The 25,622-nt window shown below is 42.2% G+C and overlaps 2 protein-coding genes across 2 annotated transcripts in view; one reads left to right on the top strand and one right to left on the bottom strand.

Moving 5' to 3' along the window:
* The first annotated feature begins 999 nt into the window (after positions 1-999).
* Positions 1,000-5,786, top strand: PRR15L (proline rich 15 like). The gene is made up of 2 exons (XM_072111614.1): positions 1,000-1,376; positions 4,814-5,786. The coding sequence occupies exon 2, from the start codon at positions 4,826-4,828 to the stop codon at positions 5,114-5,116; it is 291 nt and encodes a 96-aa protein (XP_071967715.1). The 5' UTR covers positions 1,000-1,376; positions 4,814-4,825; the 3' UTR covers positions 5,117-5,786.
* A 1,269-nt stretch (positions 5,787-7,055) lies between these two features.
* PNPO (pyridoxamine 5'-phosphate oxidase) overlaps positions 7,056-25,622 on the bottom strand; it is a 27,399-nt gene continuing 8,832 nt past the window's right edge. The window contains exons 2-7 of the mRNA XM_072111613.1: positions 13,928-14,052; positions 13,743-13,842; positions 12,729-12,782; positions 9,537-9,665; positions 7,981-8,051; positions 7,056-7,901 (exon numbers count right to left, since the gene is read on the bottom strand). Of these exons, the coding sequence (XP_071967714.1) occupies positions 7,742-7,901; positions 7,981-8,051; positions 9,537-9,665; positions 12,729-12,782; positions 13,743-13,842; positions 13,928-14,052 (639 nt within the window). The 3' untranslated portion in view covers positions 7,056-7,741. The remainder of the gene's footprint in view (positions 7,902-7,980; positions 8,052-9,536; positions 9,666-12,728; positions 12,783-13,742; positions 13,843-13,927; positions 14,053-25,622) is intronic.

The following is a 25,622-nucleotide window of genomic DNA, read 5'->3' as shown; positions in this document are numbered from 1 at the left end:
TCCGCTGCACAGCCGGATCATGCGCCACATTTAACATGCAGTTTTTAAAAAAGTCAGACAGAAGCTTGTCGCATGTTAAAGTGCACCGGAAAAAAGTTGGTGTACTCTGTCAGGCTAGTACAGAAAGCGTCAGATTCATAAAGAACTGGCGCCACAAATCATGAATCTGGAACACATAGTGCAGTTTGCACAGTTTTTGTATGTAAATGTGGGCCAATATGTATATACGAGGTGGACACCCTCCATTCTTTAGTGTGTCAGGTTGGATGTTAGGGCCCCTTGGCACTGCAGGCCCCATAGTAGCTGCTATGGCTTCTACCCCTGTAGTTACGCCCTTGGACATGTCCAAAGTTTTCAAAGATTGTGAAGACCAACGTGTCTAACAGGGCTGTTCTGAATGTTTTTGGCGCATGATTTGTAACCACACCTGTGCTGAATATTTTTTTCCTCAGGCAGTTAAAGAGAGAGCTGTCATCTTAGAGACATGGCACTTTGTTTCCATCAGTCCTCCTGGGCACCAAGGCTCTTGGCAGTAAAGTCTGCTCTTAGTTATGTCATTTTACATTTGTGTACAGAATTTATAAAATTTCTCTTGAAAAACCTGCAAGCCCTTTAGGCATGTTATCATCATAACTGACAGAACTATTTTCCATGGGTTGGAACCAACACAAATCAAAAGAATGGTATGAAGAAAAAGAAAAGAAAAAAGTGTGAGGATCTGACGTGTAAAGCTGCTGTTACCGTGTAATAAGACACTGCCAAGGCATCAGCACCATATGGTTGTAGAGAATAAACTATATACCTTGTAGTATATACCCATCCATCTATTACATTCAATGTAAACTTTACTTTCACCTTTACCTATAGTAGATGTCTAGGGTGTGCGGAGGTGCACAGCCCTGATTTCTATTGTTGTACACTTGTGTCACACTCACCTGCTGAACTCTGTTAAAATGTGACAGGTGTGTCCTACCTATAAATATTCATGTCTCAGTTCCTGTTCTCTCCTGTTTGTTGAGCTGGGAGGGTCAGGTTTAACCTTCGTGGAGAGAGAGAGAAACCGAGACACCTGTACCAGCCTGAGTCTGCTGTGCCACAGAGACCAATAGAGACTTCTGTCCCAGTCAAGAATTATCCAAGAAGAAGACTGGCAGATCCGTATCAGTGCCATATCTTTATAGCTGGGGAGGGCACAAACAGGTTTGGTTCAGAAAAGGGACACGGTTGCTGGACAAGGAACATATGGACATATAGATACGTCCATACTAGAAGGAAAAAGACACCATCTACTGGAGGAGCAGATCTTAGAGAGCTGTGTACAAGGGAGAAACTGATACACCTGTAACTAAGAAGAGTGCGGTGACAACAAGACACAGGTAAGCTGAAGGTTGGTGCAGTGCGTCTCGCTTAACAAACCCATCCAGTCTGTGTCTGACATCTACAACCTCCCTCTAGCATATGCTATGGAAATCTTTAATTTTTTCAGTTTTATCCCTATACCTGAATAACAACTATATAAAGTGACAACTATATAAAGTTCTGCATAGCCCGGGCATGCTATACTGTAGCAGGTGCATGGCAGTTCTTCACCTGTTATCCAGGTTTTGCTTGTAGGATTCCTTGGTGGTCAAAGACTGGGCGAGGACTGCCGGAGAGAACGACAGCAGTCAGTTTAAGAGACGCCATTGATGGCTCTTCTCCTTGCCACAACTGGGATATGTATGAGGATGTATCTAATATTCAGAATGACTTGAATCTTATAAGTCTAAGGGATTCTGAAATACATTAAAAAGTCCCTGCCATGTTGGCGGTGATCTTAAAGATGTTACTAGAAGATGTGTGTAGATAAGTGTTGTTGCAAAATTTGCCACATAGTATCATAGTTTATACGGATGAAAAAAGACACATGTCCATCAAGTTCAACCAAGGAAGGGAAGGGATTGGATGAGGAAGGGATTCAGGGGAAACAATTCTATACAACATAACCGTCAATGTTATTTTGGTGTAAAAAGGCATCTAGAGATGAGATTAACATGAGATTATACTGATTACATGTGGTGTAATTAAAAAAATATATATATTTTAATATATATGTATTAAAAGCCAACATTAATAATACAATCATATTTGACTCCATTATGTTTCTACGGCTGCAGTAACCTTCACTTTCTGTGTAACTTACTGCCATGGACAGTATGGGGCTTATTTACTAAGGTCCCACGGACGCATTTCCGTCCTGTTGTCCGGCGTTTTCGTGGATCACGCGGGGGATTGTGTCGCACGCGGTTGGGATTTTCACGCGACACAAATCGGGGACAGGCCATCGGACGATCCGACTTATTTGGACAACGTGGGGGATTTAACATGTCAAATTGTGTCGCAACACATGCACTCACATACACCGAGAAGAAGAAGGTGAACTCCGGCGGACCTGAGCGGGGAAGCGACACATGCAGGATATGGGGCGCACGATCTTGGTGAATTGCGCAGTCGGACAGTCCGGATCGGGGATCGCGACAGGACCGGGTAAGTAAATGTGCCCCTTTACGCTGTGACGGTGTGTTATCAAAGAATCATGGATGAATTAGCAGCATACCACAAACAATATTACATAGAATAAGTCGTCAACATGCCTCCTAATGAAAGAGCCTCAATGTGAATAATTGATTTACATAATATGTATTTCATAGTAAACTAAAATTCAGTTATGTTATGATGAATAAACCAAAGACATAACTACCTGACAATTCCTTATCCTCCAGTATCATACACAATCCCCTCATTAGTGTCCATGTTCGGCTTGACTGTACACATTAGATGAGCAGCGTAAGCCTGGGACATATGAGACACTCATGGCTGTGTAAACAAACTCGAAACATAAGGCGGGGGAGCTTTTCATATCTGGAAAAGGTGGTTTCCACAATCAATGATATCCAAGTCAGATATAGATCAGAATATGTGTTGCCTGGAAAGGCTGCAATAGTGGACAGTTTCCACATTTACAATGTACAAGTGGTCCCCGACTTAAGGACACCCGACTTACAGAGGACCCCAAGTTCTCTGCCCTCTGTGACCTCTGGTGAAGCCCTCTGGATGCCTTACTACAGTCCCAGGCGGCAATGATCAGCTGTAAGGCGTCTGTAATGAAGCTTTATTGATAATCCTTGTTCCCATGTCAATGGGACAAAGAAAAAATATTTTTGCCTGGAGCTACAATTATAAAATATACCAGTTCTGACTTACATACAAATTCAACTTAAGCACAAACCTAAGGAATCTATCATGTATGTAACCCGGGGACTCCCTGTACTTTCATTTCTATATAAGAAAAGTTGTGGGATTCTAAGAGTTGTCACACACCTATGACTCACTAGCATCACAAGCACCATAGATGGGTTCTCCTACAGGAAAAAATATATTATATATATTGTATTTTAAACATAAAGAAAAACTAACTGAAATCTGCGATGATCATCTTATGATATCTCTCCGGGTAGGCAGGAAACCTCTCTGAGATAAAGTAGGGGGTTGTCTCGGTTTGGTAATTCACTTCTCTGTCTCAGTTGTAATTTGCTTCCTTCAAAAGAAGGATCAGATATCATTGTCACATATAAAGCATGATTCAAAAGAGACATATGTCCATCACCAGGTTTGGTACGGGAATAGGGCCGAGGGGAAGGGATGAATTGGAATATAATTCTATATTATAACATAACCATCAGTGTTATTTTGCTAGAAGGCATCTAGGCCCTTTTTGAAGTGCTCTGCTGTCTCAGCTCTTGAGCTCGGCTATTCTACAGACTTACAATTATTATATTACAAAGGCTTTTTGCTTGTGTAGATTAAACCTTGTTTTCTCCAGACGCAGACACTGCCCCCTTGTCTTTTGATGTCATGTAACCTGCAACAGCTTCCCACCATGTTTTTTGTACAAACTCAGTGGTTAGCACTACAGCCTTGCAACGCTGGGTTCCTGGGTTCCAGTTCCATCCAGGTCAACAACTGCAAAGAGTTTGTATGTTCTCCTTGTGTTTGTGTCAGTTTCCTCTGGGTCCTCCAGTTTCCCCCCACACTCCAAAACACACTGGTAGGTTGATTAGATTATGAGCCCCATAGGGACAGGCACTGATTTGGCAAGCTCTGTCCAGCGCTGTGTAATCTATGTGCTCTATATAAATAAAGAGATCATCATCTCGTCTCAAGACTAAATCGAATGTTATAAATCTTTCCTTATAACTGAGATCCTCTATGCCGCTTATAATTCTTATGGTAGTCCTTTGTACCGTCTCCAACTTTTTCTTTGTATGGACTGGCGCTCAGAACAGAACTACATAAGCTTGGTGGAACCAACGCTTTGTAATAATATAATATATGCCTCTCCTGAGAGTTCATACCACTTTAAAGGGGTTTACCCACGAACAAAAGTTAGTCTCTATCCACAGCTTTGTCAGACTAATGGAGCAGACAGCCGGAGATCATGACCGTGGCTCTCGTCAGCTCCATAAAAATGAATGGAGCAGAACCCTTAGTTTTTCGTCATCTGTGGGGGTCTCAGGACTGAGACCCCCACTGATCAGCAAGTTAGGCCCGTGGATATGGCCTAACTTTTCTTCGTGGGAAAATCCCTTTAATACAAGACATGATGCTGCTGGCTTTAGACAACATAAACACCATAAAATGTCCTTTACATTTTTTAGGGGTTTTCAGAGCAGAGCGAAATTTTATGGTGAAAAACTGATCATAAAACAGATATTGTTGTGAACCTCCTGTTCATAAACCTTTACAAATATGCTTCTATCTTCTTCTCTTCCAGCTGTTCAGTTCCATGGCGGAGACCTCGCATAGTTGGTGGAAACTTACATTTCTCAGGAAAAAGAAATCTGCGCCCAAAGTTGTCTATGAATCGGTTGTGGAGCATGCAGGCACAGAGAAGGCGCCAGAAGAGAGCCCAGGCAATACCGATTATACAGCGCGGTTAGAAAAAATTGTGGACAAAAACACAAAAGGAAAACATGTAAAAGTGTCCAACTCCGGGCGCTTTAAGGAAAGGAAGAAGGTCCGTCCTTCACTGAATGAGACCCCTGGACTGTGTCCTGAACCTTCCAATGGACAATGAAGTCAATTCATTCTGTTAGTTTCTTGGACAGAGATATGTCAGAGGAATTCTCAACAAAGATGCTCCTCCGTGTAAACCTTATTGAGGACAAGATGGATTTAAACCAAAGATGCCATTCATTTACTTTGAGGACTTCAAAAGGGGGAACGGATCCCCTGGCTCCATTACCTGGCTCTTCCCAGTGTTTACAGACACATTCATACATATGTATGGATGTTAGTCCTTCCTGACCATCCATGTACACCCATCATTTCACATGAAGGCATATATACCCTGTATGTTAGGCACCGTGGACACAAAAGTACCCATTGGCATCTCAGGAAAAGACATTAAGACCCAACGGTTTACAGTATGTGCCACATAGATGTGCCGAGCCTTACACAGTATGACATGTATACAGGGGTTATTCAGTGTGTGTATATGTAAATGAAGACCAGATCAGGTTAAACATGCACATACATTGTACTTATTCAATACCACTTGACCAAGATCTGTTATAGGCTTGTGTGCAGATGTAACATTTGTTGCATTCACCGACATATAGCAAAATGCTGCAACATTATGTTATGAAGAACATATTGTGTCCTTTTTGATCTGAACTGGATTATTTGCCGGGCATATTTTTTCCCATGTGCTAATAAATTGCACAATGTGTGCGTTATATGTCAAACTCTGGTGCCAGTTAGTAAGACTATAATTTTTTTGATATTTTCACATCTCTGTAAATAGTCTTTCAGTGATCCAATTTTACTATGTCCATTTGTAGGGAGCACATTTGTATACATTAGTGTATTGACTGATTTCAATGGTTGACTGTTGCCCCAGTGTAGAAGTCGGAGGATATAGTAATCAATTGAAATTGGATTTCAACTGCTGGATGCCTTTTATGTTCCCAGGTGGAAAGGTCCCTGCTAGGGACTTCTGCCTGTGGCTGTCTCCTCTTCCCATTCACCACACATGCAATGCTTATCCAAGCTGAGTGTGCATGTGTGTAAGTAGAATATATGGCCATCTTAAGAAGATTTAGGAACATTTGAACTGTGGTGTTAGCTTATATACATCCAGCTGTGGTGTAAGCTCATATACATCCAGCTGTGGCTAATCCATTCACGTTGAAGGCTCTGAGTACCAGAGTGGGCTTACGGTGGCTTATCAATGCAAAGAACACATTGCGAGTTGAAGCAACTACTAATCGCCTGTCTTCAAGCATGGCGTATGTGTGTGTCTGTATATGTGTGTGTCTTTATATGTGTGTGTCTGTATGTGTGTGTCTGTATGTGTGTGTAGAAACTGGCCTGAGACCCAAATTTCATTGCTTTCATGATATTTTCCAGCTAGAAGTAACATAAGCATTCCAGCCTTGTAGTAATGTGACTGTGCATCTTGCTGTATATAGGTTTCATGACTTATTAATGCCCTACCGATCAGATTTCCGTGCTCTACAATTCCTCAGAAGTATTAGTATCCGATCTTACTTGTCTGTGTTTGAGACTTCCACAGAATTCAGGTGTGGCTGCCTCCTTTATAAAACATTTGAGCGTGTTATATATCTCATTAGTGACAGAGGGTGTTCTCCTGCTCGGGACCCCCTACTATGGCTAGTGGCCACTTACAAGTAGTAGCCCTTCTTTCATGTATCAAATGAACAGCTATGAGTTAGTATTTTTCCATGTAATACAACGTTGCCCCTGTATGAGTTGCTGATGTGAGGGGAAATGAGGGGCCAACTGGAACTTTTCTGAAAAAATAAGTGGTTACCTTGTGATCTAGTCTGACATAGGGCTGTAAGACAAACCTATCTATATAGAAATACAGTGGGAGTAGGATGATGTACTTCTGCAGGAACATACAGATTTGCTCCTCTGAAGCTAGTCAATGTGCGAGCTGCTATAGTAGCCATACTGGGTGTCACTTAATTTTGGCAAACAAATGAGAAGAGAATTTTCCATTCGGTGTATTTACGATTGTTACTAATGCCAACTTGGCAGACTGCAGTAGTACATAGTATTGTACAGACCCTTTATTACTGGCCTGAGCCATCATACATGTCTGTAGGTCAATGGTATTGCCACTCCTTTAGCTTTATTGTTGTCATATTCTGCCTCCTTCATATTTGCACAAGGTGTTCCTTGTGACTCAGCTCCCAACATGTGAGTGACAGGTTAGCTCTATCCCTGCCCGTCACGTTCATTCGGGCTTCCACATCATAGTGCCTTGTCATGTCAGTCGCCACTTGGCTAACACATATTCTTCCTCTACACAGTGAAGAAAATGATTGAGTCCATGTAATATAGAAAGATCCTGCTGCCACTAACATAATGATACATTTCACAATTGTTATCTGTTCTGCAATATGTGTTTATCTATGTGGCCACCGATTACACCTCATACACGAATTATTCACAACATCAAAGTAAGATCTTAATAGACGGGAGAAGGACGTCGTCACTGATGCTCTTCACAGCTTACAAGAATAGAGACAGGGGTGGCGCTCAGCTATCTGAGACATTGTTTTTTGTGGGAAGGTGGTTTGGCACAATCCAATACTGGATTCTGGAGGTAGCTTCTTCATGTGGCAGGACAAACGTTGTGCTTTGATCCCTCAAGAATCATGACTATTAGAGTTTACGGAGCAAGTCTCTCGTACACCCACCCTCCATCGCCCTGATGGGTGTAAGGACCCATGTCTTCTCCTGCTGGACGGCGGAATACGATGCGGTCATGTAGACGGTTTGTCTGTCCTTGCCAGAACTCGATCACAGACGGACGTACAATGTAACCCCCCCTGTAGAATAAGAAGAACAACCTTAAAGGGGTTTTCGCACGAAGACAAGACACCCCAGAGGCCACAGTTTGACACTCACCATGCAGGTGGTTTGGGAACCTCTCTGTCTTTGTACTCTTCTTCTAATTCAGCGTTCTTCTTACGTAAATACTGTTGTTGGGATATAAAAACCATTAGGCCATGCTTATATTTCTTATGGATCAGAATCATATCTGCTGTTGGGAAATTTAGGTATTTTGTTTATCCATTTCCCCCCCCTAAATCCTCTTCATTAGGAAGACGCATAGAAACATACATTGTCTGTAATTGACTTGACTATACAATTGTATACATTTCTTTATATTTTATAAAAGAAAACTTGAACAGGATAAGATTAAAAACCTTAATAGGGTCATCCATATTACACTTACCCTGTTAAAGTCTCTTGTTCATGCTGGAGCCATGTGACCCCTCCAGAGAGCAGGACTCAGGACTTCCTGTGACATTCTGCTGGCTTCTGGTGGATGGAGGGGGCCACAGGCATTACTGTCCCTGGGCATGCCAAGGACATTTGCATGGCCCTCGAACCTCTGACGGGACTGTTATTATGGACATGCATATAATAATATCTACACAGCCCGCATCATGAGCCTGAAGCCAGCAGGACACAGGAGGTCATAGGAAGTCCTGCTGCCCAGTCACATAACCACGGTGAATGAGAACATTTTACAGGGCAAGTATAATACTGCTATTATAATAGTATACTCCTATTAAGATCTTGTTTTGTTTAAATGGTCAGCCCCTTTAAAAGGGACTTTGTAGGATTTGTTTTGATTACCTTTAATAGGTGATCAGTATCTGAGCATAGAGGGTCAAACACCCAGTACCCCCCCATTTTCACCTGTTTGAAGAGAACCCAGAACTACAATGGGTTCATCTCTTTTCCCAGTCCTATGATGTCATGGCCATTAATCGGGTCCAATTTTAATGAATAGGACTGAGCTGCAATATCAAGCACAGCCTCTATACAATATACAGCTCTGTTGATCTCAGTGCCTGCATACAATCTTATTACTGCTGACAGCACCATTTGTTATATTGGTTCATTTCTAATTTGTTCCATTCTCTGCAGGAAGCTATCCTCCAAGAGCTGGACTCTTAAGCAGGACACAACTGGTCTGAAAAACAAGTTTGACCATAGCCTCGAGAAGGAGTATATTGCATAAATGGAATAAAAGTGTCTGGTCCCGCAGCGGGAGAGTGCATTTTCCCTGTGTAATTGATATACAAGTGATTCGAGTGCCTGGATTTTTGGGTTTAGTTTAGTGGCCAGAGCATGAGTGGGTTGGAGTATGTGCGTATGGGCAGAACGTGGCACTATGACTGCTGATACAATGGGAGACCTAAGCTTTCTCAATATAAGACTTAGCAAGCCGATAATTATAGAAGTGTGTTGACTGATATGACAAATCCTGAAGGAATGCGTCAGCGTCTGCCAGAAAAAAAAACAATAGCATGGGAAGAATTATTTGCTGGATAGACCAGTAGGAAAGAATCTCACATGTCACAAAGGAAGGCGTGCCCATGACTAGCTCCAGGTAGCTGTGGTATCCCCGTGCCAGGGCCAGTTACACAACCCTTCTCCGCCACACTCACCTCTCGGCCTGGAATAACTTGGCTTTGTTTGCTCACTACAGCCCCAATCTGACTGCTTTTTGGACGCGAGTGAAAATAAGTCTCAGATTCTTGCTCTGAAAGTTTTTCCACAGAACCCTCTATGCGCACCTAAGGGAGACACAAGCCCGGTCACTAGAAATAAGCGGTAACAAAGGAAAAATAATCTAACAATAACAAATCTGTAACAATAAACATTAAAGAGGTTGTACCAAGTTTCAGTGTTATCCCCGATCCATTTTACCAAGAAGCATGTGTCCTGACGGTCCATTCAATACAATGGGAGTGTCAGAATTGGCAGAGAACATCGCTCAGGTATCTCTAACTTTTATAGACGGGGCTGGAAATAGCGATGTGCTCAGCAATCCGCATGGCCCCCATCAGGACAGAGATAGTGCCAAGTCCTGCTGCCCGGGGTTCATGTGACCTGCGGCTCATGTGGACTACAGACTAACTTTACTGGGATAATTACAATATGTGTGTCCCGATCAGGATTTTTTTACTTACCCTGGTAAGGTTTGTTATTTAAGTGTCTGACCTGAGGTTTAACCATTACAGGAATGAGGGTCACATCTAAATGAAGCAGTAATGGAGCATGTCTATTGCCACACAATTCAGACTCTACAGGACGTCCAGAGATAGGGGAGAGTTTTGGTCTTTTTGGTCAGTCCCATAGACTGAATGTAGTGTCTGTACGGCTGCTCCATTAAACCTGCCCATGGTGACCCTTCATGAGATAACTGGTTTGGACTCACTGGGGCACATTTACTTACCCAGATCCTGCGTGATCCCCGAGGTGCCTTGTCTGACGAGAATGCAAAGCTGCCACGATTCACTTACATTATGCGCCCGATATCCTGCATGTGTTGCTTCCCGCTCAGGTCCGCCGGAGTTCACAATTTAAATGTTAAATCCCCCGCTTAGTCCGATTCAGTTGGATCATCCGAGGGACCGTCCCACCTCCCCGATTTGTGCCGCATGAAAGCCTGCGCCGATGCCCCCAAATCCGATCGCATGGCAAAAATCACCTGCTAAATGTGGCGCAAAGAGGAAATCATACTAAATGAGCCTCACCGTCTTCCCCCCGACATTGTAGCTTTATAGTAACAATATAAATTGCCCATATACACATAGAAAGTTGCCTAATTATTAACCTTTTTCTTTTATGGTTATGTCACAAGTTAGAAGAGTGTTCACAACAGGTTAACAGCATTGCTGCCATAGGAACCCCATACTGACAGCAATCATCTGAATGAATCACGGGGAGAGGTTCGCAGTGATAAGAGCGGCCTTTCCAGTTTCTGTGTTGTTCTATGGGCCATTGTTTTCTTGCTGAGACGAAGACATTTAAATAACAGGTAGCAGAAGCCACACGGGGACCGGACAAGTTCCTGAGCAATGAATTTCGTGCACGTGTCAGCAGTTTAGCCGACTATTGTTAGTGTTAAGGGTAAGGGTTTAATACTTTAAGAAAACACAACTCCCTCTATGATCATGTGACATAGTTATACATTGTTTTACTGTAATAATATATATATACATATATACACAAATGGAGAGAACTACGAGTAGTCTCATGAGTGAATTATGTGGTGAAGAAGCCGAAATCCTGAGTCGGCCTATTCTTGCCTTGTCCAAAATCGCAACAATAATATAAATAACCATACTAAAAAGTAGGCGATCATGCGCTTCAAGGGGTTCCCAGGCACAATCCATATTATACAAGACAGTCTTGAAGATCCCTGGAAACAATGGAGCACATTTACTTACCAGGTCACTCCAGTTCCCTAAAAGTGCAATGTCCGTCTTTGTGCGACACAATCTCAGCGCAGACACCTCTTACGTACCTGTGCAAGCCGTTTTAGCCCTGAAAAAGGTGCACAGTCCGACAAAAGTGCAGCATGCGACCCTCAGTAAATGAGCTCAAATGTCTCAGAGACCGGGGCAGATTTATCAAGCTGTCCAAAAATCAGAATATTCTTAGTTATCCATGGCAACCAATTACAGCTCAGCTTTCATTTTACCACTGCTCATGAATATTTTAAATCGGAGCTGTGATTAAGAATATTCTGACTTTTAGACAGCTTGATAAATCCGCCCCACAGTCTCTGACCGCCTCCTCTGCCGTCTTCTAGGCACCACCTACATGAAGAAAACTGCCAAAAGGCTTCTTGTATAACTCTTTTCTCTACGTCCATATGTACATGGCCTAGCCCTACTGCTGAATGTCATTGTCACCAGTCAGCCGTAGCCTCTGTTGCCGAGAATAAAAATATTTTGCTGCTTAGTAAACTGTGTAAATCCAGCCAATATTTGTTAAAGATGTGAAGATCTCAATAAGGAAATATTGCATTGTACCAAAGTTTCTATTCTATCCAAGTAATCTATTTTGCCTATAAATTCCAGCAAAGATTACAAATGTCAAACTGGGCTATATCTGATCCAACAACCTGCATCACAATGCACACACTCTCCATAAAACAATTGTATAGGAGGTATTACCCATTTTGTAATTGCAGTGAGATTAGGCAGAGGTAGGGGGAAGTGCTGAGGGTGCAGAGTGGGGAGGGAGAGACAGTAAAACAGCCGGTGAAGCTGCAGCTCAGTATGCTAAAGGGCTCTGGGGGTGTTACCAGAACACTTTTGTCAGATTAGCATCATTTTAAAAGTTGATTTTAGAAGGAAGGAGGCCATGGACAGCAAATATAAGAAGATAACTGCAGTCACAGTGCCTGGATCTATAAGGAATTGTATATGGTTTATCAGGCTTGATTTTGATGGTAGAATTCTTAGTAGTGTCCTAGGAGGAATGCTATGGAGAATATAATACTAGAATAATGTGGCTAAACAACGTCAATAATAAATCTATCTAGGGCTCTTATAATGGACTGTCAGTTCACAGAGGTATCAAATAACATAGAAGTCTTACAGGAAGGGAGGGTGAAAGAAGAGTAGGGAGGAGCTAGAGAGAGAGAGACACATAGAAGCCCATGGAGAAGGGAGAGGGAGGAGCAAAGTATTGTAAAAACAAATGTTTTTGCTGTGTTTGTAGGTTTTGTAGGTGTCCTATCGCACCCCAAGTGGTTTATTCACATCAGTATTATTATGCATGCACACACAGCAAATCCGAAAGTTTAGTTTCATTGTATAGCTTTTTCAACAAAAGGTCCTTACCTGACGATTCAGGGGTTCCCAGAAAAACAGCAGAGAAGCAAACGGGTTTGTTTCCTATGGACATGTGGAAAAAAACAGGAATATGATAATAAAATAAAAATATGCTTAAAGAGGACCTGTCACCCATAACAAAAGCACTAGCAGCCGCTTAATTAAGTAAGCGGCTCTTAGCGTCATCTCCAATGCAGACGTGTTACCCTGCTAGTGTTATCGGAACCCTCTGATAACGCTAACAGACACTGCTGCAAAGTACAATAGAAACACCGGACCACGCTCAAAGTGGTCCGACGTATTCATGAGGGGCGGTCCAAGGCCCTGTCTCTTCCTCGGACAGACCCGACCACTGCATAGGCCAGTGTGACTGCAGTGCGTCATGCCTTGCCACACCCCCTCATGAATACGCCGGGTACAGATAACACTAGCAGGGTGACACTGCTGCATCTGAGGTAGCGCTAGGAGCTGCTTACTTTGGCGCTTTTGTTATGGGGTACAGGCCCTCTTTAAAAGGAGCATCTAGTGTGTAATGGATTATAGGGCACATATGGATCTCCCCATATAGATTACACGTGCCATTGTTTTATCCCTCTTATACAGTGTGAATCTGTATTATATAACTGTGATAACTCATTTTATTTTTCCATTCTCCCTCCGACTCGTCCAAGCATGCATGTTTATTTTGGAGGTGAGAAGGAAATCAGCGGCTGCCATAAGACTCTGGTAACAGCTTATCTTCAGTGGGAAAATGACTGATCCCTCATCTCTGAGCATTTGCAGTGAGGGGAGGGTCGTGTGGCACCAGAACACAGAACTCAGCCGATCCAGCAAAAATCTGAGTCAGTAATAGGGGCAGGTCTTATTACGGGGGGGGCAGAGATCATGGTGTCCCAGGCAGACTATAATCTCACCATTAATCTGTGAAGAATGGAGAATCAATGGGTACATATTTGCTCACCATCATATGTTTTTATATGGGAAAACACATGGTAGTTTTACGATTGTCCTAATGTCCCTCACCAGCTCTTTGCCCTTTCTGCTCTCCCGGTTAGTGTAGAATCGGAAGCCATCCGAACCAAACCCTTTCAGAAGAACCATACGCGCAGAGGGTTTCCCATCCCTACACAGAATAGCAGAAATGATAAGTTATAGGTAAGAATAAAAGGAGTCATTATGGGAATACAATATAAAAAAAATGAAAATACCTGGTAGCAGTGGTCAAGCACATGGCATTAGGCTCTGCAATCAGAGGACACTGCATCACTTCTTGGAACCAGGAATTAAACTGGATAATGGGATCCAGTGAAGCTAGATGACTTTCTTCAAATGCCTGAGGTCAATGAAAAAAAAAAGGTTTTTGCCTATATTATAATCCACTATTGGTCAGCAGATTTTAACTCTCACACCACTAATACCTAAAGTGTTAACGGTCCTTCCCATATTACCCAAAATAATCTTCCACTGAGGCTCTGTACCCTAATTATATCTGCATGCAAATGAGTAGACAAAGTCAAATTCTGAATAGAAGAGTCATGTTTCTCCAGGCTGCCAGTGAAAACCTCTTTTTGACTGACAGCTCAGTATTTCTTAATAGCTCGGAAGGAAGTCCCCTCACTGTATGGGGAATATAGCATAGATCACTGCGTGAGGAAACAGCAGGTGGTCTTATCATGTCACGTACCCTGCAATGGGTTGGAGCAAACATACACAAAGGCAGTTTTTACTGGTGGCAATAATCTGCCTTAACTTACATTCTTACATGGAATAAGTAGCACTACAGTTTCCCTGCTTGAAAGGAAACCTACCACCATGGATCTACCTATAAAGGTAGATCGGGTGGTAGGTGCATCTATGGGACGTGAGGATATCCCTTTTAAGGCTGCGCAGCTCCGCCTTCGGAGCACTGACCGCGCAGCCGTGGGCCTGCTGTTCTGCGCATGCGCAGATGGCAGGCTTCGTGGACGAGGGAGTGCAGCTCCTCGTAGCTGCGCGCTGAAGATTTCTGGTGGGAGGCTCAAAGACGCTACTGGGGTATGGAGTAGTCGCGCCGTGTAACCTCAGCTCCAACTACTCCATGCTCCAGTAGCCTCTTTAGAAAACCTGCATATTAGGGATGTGAGGACTGGCCCTTAAAAGGGCTATCCTCACGTCCCTATAGATGCACCTCCCACCCAATCTACCTTTATAGGTAGATCGTGGTGGTAGGTTTCTACCATCAAAATCATCAAAAGCATTATAAGGCAATTATTGTTATCCATGCCTCCCCTCCTTCCAGTGTGAGCAGGGAGCAGCAGTCACTCCTCTCCAGGAATTGGAATCTGTAATTTTTGTGTAAACAAACTATGGTCTCACAAAAGATAAGAAACACAGACATAGGAGACAACTACAGGGACACATCACATAAAATGACTCAAAAGTAACACAAAGTATCAAGTATTTTCGAAGGGTAAAGGAAAGGATAACCATAGAACATCAATATCCTGGACAACCCCTCTAAGCCCTCTAAATAGCAACTGTAGAAAGTGTTAAGTCCAAGAATATAATGGACAATAACCCATGTTTCAATACAACTTTACCAAGCTCTTTAGACTATTGTCATTCCAATATCTTGATAATCCTTTACCAAACTATGATTTCCATTATCTTTTCTGACATAATCTGCCTTGGCTACCTTATAACTTTAATATGGCTTAAAGTAGAAAAATACTATTTGGGAAGTTCTATGGGAATTATACATCATAGAACGATTATTTAGATGTGGTTTAAAAAAAAAAAAAAAAAAGATACAATAGAATCCATTGTTTCCTGACTTTCCTCTGAATTACACAATTAATGATTAAACAAAGGTCTGATCTCTGATAAAATTCTTCTTCTGTGCCTTTGTAGATAGCGACAAGCATGGTTTGTGACCTGGGCATTGTTTCCTCAGTCAGGCATTACAGAATTACATCAAAAAAGTTTTTTTTTTTTGTTTCAAGCAAAAATATTGACATATCCATAGTATAAGACAGTGATGGTGATGAAACTTTCAGAGACTGAGTGGCCAAATTATAACCATAACCCACTTATTTATTAAGTTATTGCTCCAAGCTCTGTTATATCTGGTGTCCTGAAGACATCAATACAGTTGAAAGAAGGAGGAGAAACTTGCATTATTATTGTAGATTTGCTTGAGGGTCCCCGAAGACCCCAAAGCAGAACTACTCTATACCAATAATTCTTCCTGTTGTCCCAAGCAGCCCACAGTATGCAGAAGTTTGTGGCATGTCCTGGGCAGCCTGCAAGAGGAGGCCTTGAATTCCATCAGGTGACCCCTGCACAGAAAGGGCTCAGAGTGCCACCTCTGGCACTGGTGATATATGTTCACCACCAGTGGTATAGGACTACAATAAAAGATTGGTGGGGGTCCAACACCCAGGATCTCCACAAATTTCCTTTTACATTGTCAATCAACTAGTAAGAACAGCCTCAGGTTGGGTGACTCTGGTGGCCTAGTCTTAGAACAGGTCATTAATATTTGTAACTTAGAAAACCCCTTTTATATACAGGTTGTGGTCTCATTCCTGGTGGTCTAGAGCAGTGATTTTCAACCTTTTTTGAGCCGCGGCACACTTTTTCTACTTAGAAAATCCTGGGGCACACCACCAACCAAAATAGCACAAAATGACACTAAACATATATAGTAATATAGTTTCTAAATTTATTTTACTTACTCAGTGTGAAAGCTGGGCCTGTTTTGATGAACACAAAAGGGATATCCTCCCTTTACTAATAAAAAGTCCCTAGCGGCCTCCCTTTACTAATAAAAAGCCCCTAGCGGCCTTCCTTTCCTGATAAAAAGCCCCTAGCGGCCTCCCTTTACTAATAAAAAGCCCCTAGGGCCTCCCTTTCCTGATAAAAAAGCCCCTAGCAGCCTCCCTTTCCTGATAAAAAAAGCCCCTAGCAGCCTCCCTTTCCTGATAAAAAAGCCCCTAGCAGCCTCCCTTTCCTGATAAAAAAGCCCCTAGCAGCCTCCCTTTCCTGATAAAAAGCCCCTAGAGGCCTCCCTTTACTAATAAAAAGCCCCTAGGGCCCCCCTTTACTAATAAAAAGCCCCTAGGGCCTACCTTTCCTGATAAAAAGCCCCTAGGGCCTCCCTTTACTAATAAAAAGCCCCTAGGGCCTCCCTTTACTAATAAAAAGCCCCTAGGGCCTACCTTTCCTGATAAAAAGCCCCTAGCGGCCTCCCTTTACTAATAAAAACCTCTAGCGGCCTCCCTTTATGAATTAAGAGCCCCTAGCTGCCTCCCTTTACTAATTAAAAGCCCCTCGCGGCCTCCCTTTACTAATTAAAAGGCCCTAGAGGCCCCCCTTTACTAATTAAAAGGCTCTAGAGGCCCATTTTATACAGCCTCTTCACCCTCATAAATTAATTACATGCAGCCCCCGATGAATTAATTATATACAGCCCAGGCCCATCTCACCACCCATAGTTTAATTATATGCAGCCCCACATGGATTATATGCATCCCCTTCATCGCCCATTATATGCAGCCCCCTCCTTTTCTCCCAAACATTTCATGCAGCCCCCTGCATGCACCCCCAATTTATTATATACAGTCCTCTCTTCATCCCCCATTCATCATATACAGCCCCCTGCCACTTTACGGCACAGCCAGGTTGCTGGGGATGGCAGCATCTTTCGGCAGGCGGTGCCAGCACCCTGCACGGGCCGGCTGCAGGGGAATGAGATCTGGCCACGAGTGGGCCCTCCCAGCAGCACTTTCCCCGTGGCACACTCAACCATGTGTCGCGGCACACAGGTTGAAAATCACTGGTCTAGAGCATAAAAGAGTTTTTGGCAGCATCTCTAGAAGTCTTTGTTAGTAAAGATAAGCTCTGGATCGGGGGGGGGGGGGTGTCATCTAGGAAAGTGAACAGTTGTCAATTATCAACCATTCATGGGATCGATGACACATTTTTGATCGCCTCACCACTGGGTACACCCATAGATCACTAGAACGGGGGGCTTGAATATCCCATTGACTTCCCTGCACATCTGTAGTGTAGAGGACTGCAATTGACACTCAAAGATGTTAATTTTCTTGTGTAACTGCTCTCTTCAGGGGGTATTCTGGACTTTTAAAGTCTGATGACATATGATAAGGTGCAGTGATTAGTCTCTGATTGGTGGGCCCCAACTCTTGGCAACTCAGACAATCAACAGTTAAAGTGGTCACAGCACAGCAGTAGGTGGTTGCCTCATATCCTTGCTGCAGCTCAGCCCCATTTCCACCCCTGCTGTGTTATGTAGATACATGATCCCCCTTTAATATCTCATAATTCACTGTAAATGACAGGACTGTAATTATTTAGTTTTCACGCTCAACTTCAGCTGGATCTTATTCTGCAATCATCCTCTACTGCACACCACCGCTCTGATAAATCAATTGTATGTTCTTATTTGTCCCCATTACAATTTTTTTGCAATTAAAGTGGGTTTCCAAGAATCCTAGAAACCCCCCTTCATGAAGGCTGTAGAAGGGTTGTCCAGAGAGGAAAGAAAGTGTACTTAAACTGATCCAGCTCTTGGTTCCAAGGATACCGCGGTCTTCCGGACTGACGGCTCTGGAGGAATACGGGACGACACTTCCTCTAAGTTACCAGTGATGCCAAGTAGTCAGTGCCAAAGTCCATAAGACAGCTACAATGTTGAAAGAGGGGCCAAAGCAGGGCAAATACTGTTTTAGGGGGGTTACTCCTGCCCAGACACTCCATGGGTATTCCAGAATGAGAAGTGGATAGGGCCCTTGTGCAGGAACATACGGTATCTTTTCATAGTACACAATCACCTAGGTCTTTTTAACAATTTAGCAGTATTTGTTAGCTATTAACAGGTTTTTTTTTTAAATATTCCTGAAATAAAACCCTTTGAAGGGGTCTGCCCATTAAAGAAAGGTCTCAAATTTTAATCACTTAGCGATCTTAAAACAATAAAGGTCATTTTTAACCCCTTACTTTGCATTTTTATTGCTGTTTTTGGTTCTATCACAGTTAGATTCAACTGTGTGGGCGGGGACTCTATAAGCAGACACTTCGCGATCACTCAGTGCTATGAGATGCTGTGTGCTGACAATGTGCTCAGATTATCAGGGTACAGGTTTATCTACACTTTTATTTAGTTTATGAACATTCTACTAATATCTGATGCATAGAAAAAGAGAGATGAGACAGATCAGAGTCATGAGACGGATATAAATCACGATGACACACTCAGCCCTACTACTTCACCTAATCAATACTACTATGCCCACCTCCCCATGATCCAGAGCTTATCTTGTCTGCAGAGTTTGTAGAGCTGGTGTCTACTCAGCACACTGGTGCTGTACAGGAAGTGCATTTATCTCCAGTGCTCTATGCCTGCTGCCTCTCCTCATAAAGTACTAGAGAATCTGCCTGACCACGGTCAGGAGTTAATTGTCTTATTCAGGGACAACCAAAATATAAACACCAGGACTGATAGAGACAGGTTGCAATTATATCTGTGAAATGCTGTATTTTGGTTAATAACCTTGAATTAGAGAATGTGTATTTTTCTTTCCCTGAGTACATTTAAGAATTTAGTCTTCGTGAGAATACCTTTGGGACAATTTAGTGGGGAAAATCTATCCCGTGGAAAATGAGATATAAACAATTGACTTCTTCATTTTCTAGATGTTGCAGATGGCTAATATAATTCCAATAACCTGAAAGGAAAATTACTAGAAGCTTACACTTACTACAAGGCCGAGGTACAATAATCCCTATAATGGCAAGACACATAGCCCTTTTATGGGATTAAAGGTGTCATGACCTTGGACAGCAAGTAATCCCATGATTTGATGCTATGAATTTATCTCAACATTCTGGGCTTCACTTCTAACGACTTGTAGTCCAATTAACTAATTCCATAATGTGTTTCTGAGCTAGAACACCATCTACCATATTCCTAGATTACCTGCTATTATGCTTGTTATAACTCTGTACAGGACAAGGCACAGGACAATAATAATTTTAGGTTATGTTTGCCCCCTAGATTTGGGCAGAGTCTATACGGGTCCCTGTAAAGGAACATATCTTATCATAACGCTCCATCCCTATGTCTCTCTAATAACATATCAGTTCTTGTTAGCCAGGATATTTATTAGTTCAATCATCTTCTTTCAATCTAACAGATGGTAGCAAACAGATTAAGGATGACAGTTTATATATTGCGCCTGATATGTCAATAATAAACAGTGGAGAATTTCGTAAGTACGGTAATACTAGAGTGCTATATGCTGAATTTATTAAGAGGTTCCCTGACTTTCTCAAAGTATGTCATCTAACCGACCCCCCTCCCTACTATTCTCAACCTGAAGCTTCCCTTGCCCACAACAGTCTCTACTTCATGGTCTTGACACACAGAAAATGACACTCATTGGCTGAGACAGGTTAAAGCGACCAGTGATTGGCTGAACTGTTATCTCCTGTGTGGAACAGGAAGTAGAGACTGGTCAAGAACCGAAAGGCCTCAGGTTGGAATTGCTTGTGTATACCGATTTTTGAGCCATTGTGAAAATAATGTCCATCTCTGCCAAACCCAATAAGTAATTTTATATACTCATAGGGGAAGATTTATCAGAAGTGTCAGAGCAGAACTGTTCTAGTAGCCCATGGCAACCAATCAGAGCTCAGCTTTCATTTTGTCACAGCCGTTTATAAAATTAAAGGTGAGCACTGTTTGGTTTCTGTGAGAGATCATATTTCTCTCCAGACGCCATTTTGTCCAACAGGAGGCCATCTGGTCTTAGCCGGGGGCCATGTTGTCCAGTGTCCAGCCATGTCATGATTTTAAATATTATTTTGATTAAACTATTTAGAAAATGCTTTGTCCTCGCTATTGTTTACCTTGTCTTTTTCTACAGGCCATGTTGTGACTCATACAGAGCTAACACAAGGACATTTAGTATAAACATTCATTTGGGAAAATGGGTTAAAAGGAGAGGTTCTTGTATATTCAAGCTAACCTATAGCATTTCAGTATTTTATCACCTTTTAACGCCCTCTGAAAAGTTTTCTCATCTTCTGATATACACGACTGCCGGCTTGGCAATAAACCACATGATTTGAGTACAGCTTATGACCAAGTGTCTGTGTCTACCCTGTGCCCGTAATCCCAGCACTGGGAACAAAGATCTGTAAATTTGGAAATCACCTTTCAATTGTAGAAGGCTTGTTGGAGGTCTAGATAAAGATCTTTAACAGTTTCCATAAGCAACTAAACAGTTTAATCTCAGACTCATTTGATAAATAGACGTTTGGGGAAAGATTTATCATAGGCTGGAGCTCCTGCACTATCGTATGATTGTGGCCACGCCCTCCCCTCTTTGTTGTGCTGGATACATTAAGAGGCTTAGGCCTCGATGTATCCAGGGGTTGGCGCAGACAAAACTATGCCAGGTCCGACCTGGGGTAGTTTTGCGTTAAAACCAGCAAACTTAATTTCAATGTTTTTTTTTAAAAAAGGACGCAGGCACGGTGGTAGCCGCCTTTCCCCTCTATAACCCCCTCACATTGCATAGTCACTATTGGAGGTAGCATAGTTGCTATTGTAATCGCAAATTTTTGCACTGTGCGAGAATTTACTTTTATTTCACTGATTCTAGGCCAGATAAGGCATTATTAGCTTTGATTTTTGGATCCATTACATCTGAAAATCTCACCTTGACAACTGCTTTAATGAATTTACAACAGCATAGACCCCTATGATGCCACCCATGGGGCCTGGGCTTTTAGTGGTTTGGAATGACTTCATACATGTGCTACCAGAATCAAGCTACCTGGAAGAGGAGTGGGGTCTCTTCTGTCTCATTTTAGACATGCAGTTTGAGGACCTTGGAGGAACTTCAAGGGTCCCGAAAGGTGCCTTGTCTACAAGCTTGTCGAGAGCAGAAACATGTATCAGGATATCAGGGCTGGAGGTCCATCTCTACAGGGCAGTATCAAACTTGGTCTTTGGTTAAGGTGGACTTGAGCCCCACGTTGTCGCCTAAGCTTAAAGCCGCTTCTGACACTGTCAGTTTAGGTCCCGTTATATGCAGAAGTATTACGGATCATAAAATAGGTCCACATCATGTCCATCTGCATTAACCCTTACTTCTTTAGTCATGCATAGGATCTCAACTTCATAAATGTGGCCAACTCTAAGCAGTTATTAAATGTACTATGGATCAGGAATGAAAACTGCTACCTTTAAAAGAAGTTATGACTTTTTACAACCCTGTTGTTCCTGTCACATGGCTCTGGGCTTCCTTTATTTCCTATCACCACTCATAAAAAATACCTACCTAATGACAGGTATATCTAAGATATTTAATGACCTATAACAGGTTTGTATAGATGATGTCAGCATTTATATGATTCTAAATGTATGTTGTGAAGTGCGGATTTATCTTTGTGAACCCACAATTATATATTAGATGATGGCAGCAAAGTGGTATGTATGCAACTTACCAGGCTGGTGCCACACAAAATATTACCACAAGGGTCCTGAATAATTTCTGACCCTTCTGCCCTGACTCGCCCAATCCAATGCCAATCAAAGACTTGTCCCTAAAAAAACCTATGTTTTAGTGATTGCTACATAAGATTTTGGGAGATATTTAGTGATGTGGTATCAGAGGAAATATGGATATGGAGGTGATATGGATACCACTTATTTACAAATAGTTTTAGCTGGCAACATTGTATACCCACTAAGAGATAACTTCTTTACAGACATTGGTGTATGGCTGGCACAATGTAATGCGCATTATACTGTTGTATACATTATAGCAGTGGTGGCGAACGTATGGCACGGGTGCCATAGGTGGCACTCAGAGCCCTTTCTGTGGGCACTCAGACCATCACTCCAGGACAGAGTTCACCAAATAACGCAACACTTCATTGACTGTTTGGAACTGGGGGAAAAGTGAAAAGGTGTTGACAGAACAACAATATCTTTAGAGGTTTTCATTCTGGACCCACCACCACCACTACAGAGAGACCCTGGAGAGAAGCTACAACGAGAATCTAAATTTGCCCTCCTTCTTTCAACTGTATTGGTTGCCTCAGGGGACCAATACGATTGAAAGATGTGGAAGAACAGGTAGCAATAAGTTACTGCTTAAAATGCCATGTTGGCATTTCATGGTAAATAAGTGGATTTTGGTTGTAGTTTGGGCACTCGGTCTCCAAAAGGTTCGCCATTATAGTATGGGTATATCTATGTTGACTATCCCATTTCAATGATGCTACTATTTAGGTTGCTGTTTTTTACTGGCCCAACTGGTACAACTTAATAGGAGGACACTCACTCAATAACAATGTACGTTCATCTGGTGCCATCATTGTGTGCCATTGTTTTGTGAGCCAAATAGTGAGTCTCTTCCAAAAAAAACAAAAACAAAACAAAACAGCTCCACATCTGACCATGGGTAGTGAGTGGTATTGCAGCTCAACTCCATTCATCTCCATACAGTTGAGCTGCAACACCATCACATGCCATAGAACCAGACATATTTTTCAACTGCCAGACAATCCCTTTAAGGACATTTTCCTATGAATGATTTTCTTGTACAAGTGCTGTCCGAGTCTACATGCCTTCCTGAAAAGCAAAAATATCACAAGTTATGGGGATAAAAATATTTGTTTAATTCATAAAGGGGTTTTCCAGAGGTTGAAAAACATGGATGCTTTCTTCCAAAAACAGTGCCACACCTGTCCATGGATAGTGTGTGGTATTGCAACTCAGCTCCATTCATTTCTATACAGCTGAGCTGCAATACCTGCACAAACCATGGTCAGGAGTGGCGCTGTTTTCAACCTTGGGCCATGTTTTTCAACCTTGGGAGAACCCCTTTAAGGGTTGGACTTGATGGACTTGCGTCTTTTTCCAGCCTCATATACTACAATACATTGGACAGCACTCAGAGAGCGCTGTGACTCATTCATAGCCTGTGTGCTATCCATACGTCACATGTTTTCCCACAGTCCATTGAGCCAATCCTATCCGAGAAAATCACAGCATGCACCACTCTTATCCGTGTCATGCATGACTCTCGCCCACTGAAGTCAATAGGAGTGCAAAGAAATTACCTCTATGTGGGGCTGTGATCTGGCTGCAATTATCACGGCCCCCAATAAGGTCATGTACACGGGGCCTTAGACTACAAAAACAGATGGCGCTATAGCAATTTGACCGAAATGTGACAAAAATCGGATAAAAATTTGACATTCGGTTTGTAGGCAACTTGCCGAATGGAAAGAGTTTGAATTTAACAAAGCAAATAGTAACACCAGGTACATTTTTAACAGGAATAACAGAGGAGCAGATTGTTTAGTTTTAAGTAGAGATAAAGGGAACATGATGAAAGAATAAAATATAAAATTTCAGTTCTTTTCTTTCGCACAAAAAGCTGCAAATATCTATTCATTCGTATTGATCTAGAACTGATTAAAAACGTATCATGCTAGGTGGAATAGGATGAGACACTTAATGGTACAAAGGTCACAACCCTGAACGCTCCACAGACTTGGAGACATGTTATGCATTCACTTACTCTGGGTTTGTAGTTTATACAGTGTTCAAATGAATACGAATACAAGCACCATAAACAGGCACTGCTAAGTAAACACATAAAAGACATCATGCTATATAACATATTGCTTTATCTGGGATTTATGATGTGCTTGTGATGTACAAAGGGCATATCTGGGGCGTGAAAACTACTTAATAGAGCAAGTGGGCTGTACCTTTGGCGCAATCGCGCTGGCTTCCATGCAACAGAAATCGGGGGACGCCCCATCCAAATGATTCGGACTGAGCGCAGGATTTAATTTTAAACTTGTGCCGCGAGACAATGCACTTACATGCACCAGGAAGAAGAAGGTGAACTCCGGCGGACCTGAGCGGGGAAGTGACACATGCAGGATATCGGCCCATGATCTTAGTGAATCGCGGCAGAGCGCATTACTGTCGGACAATGCACTTTGGGTGAACTCCTCGGACAGGTAAGTAAATGTGCCCCTCTGGGTCTTATTTTCAGGGAAGTCCTTTTTTTTTCCAATGAACAAACATTCACTTTTAATGTTTAACAACAAATTTACATTTATGAATATACTGTAGTCATATCATCAAAACATCAGCATAACAAACCAAACTGAATTCCATCAAGGCTTTCTTGTGACTATTTCCATGTACAACAATCTATGGCACTTTTGCCAATCCTGGTATTTTAAGTCATATAATCATCTTCTGGAACCTCATCATAACTCTCCAAACCCCGAATTTCATGCTGAATTTCTGGTACCTCCATTTCTATTAGAATCGCTGGCCCCAATCTCTCATGTTTAGCACTTTCCTTAGATTAGCCCTTTTTGTCCAGGTGGCTTCTTGCAGCACATTTTTACCGCAACAGTCATAAATTTTATCCCATTCATTTATTCCATGTCACATCCTCTTTGAATACTTAAATGATCTACTAATGTACGCAGTGGAGGGAGCTGTAGCAATGACTGCCACTAGGTCTTATTTTCAGGGGAGGCCTAATATTTATAAGCTTGAAAAAAATTGCGCTATGTCTTATTTTCAGAGAAACAGGGTATCAGTAGACCAATGAATTTGTTGTTTTAAGATTTGTGGGCAGAGACTTTGTCTCGTCCTCATTTTTCCATAGACTACTAAATAGGGCCCCTCTTCCCGCTTAAAAATATACATATTACACTCATATATACACACATACATTCATATACCCATATACATAAACGTACAGTTCTTCACTCTACTCACAGACACACATTTAACAGTCTCACACACATACATATAGAGCATATACACATTACATATACACACACATACCG

This window comes from Engystomops pustulosus, chromosome 6, assembly GCF_040894005.1.
Source record: "Engystomops pustulosus chromosome 6, aEngPut4.maternal, whole genome shotgun sequence".
NCBI classification, from domain to species: domain Eukaryota; kingdom Metazoa; phylum Chordata; class Amphibia; order Anura; family Leptodactylidae; genus Engystomops; species Engystomops pustulosus.
The sequence above is the reverse complement of the archived record's forward strand: the minus strand, read 5'-3'. Positions and strand labels throughout refer to the sequence as shown.

Coding starts and splice junctions, on each gene's coding strand:
- PRR15L (XM_072111614.1), top strand. CDS start 4,826: ATGGCGGAGACCTCGCATAGTTGGTGGAAACTTACATTTCTCAGGAAA.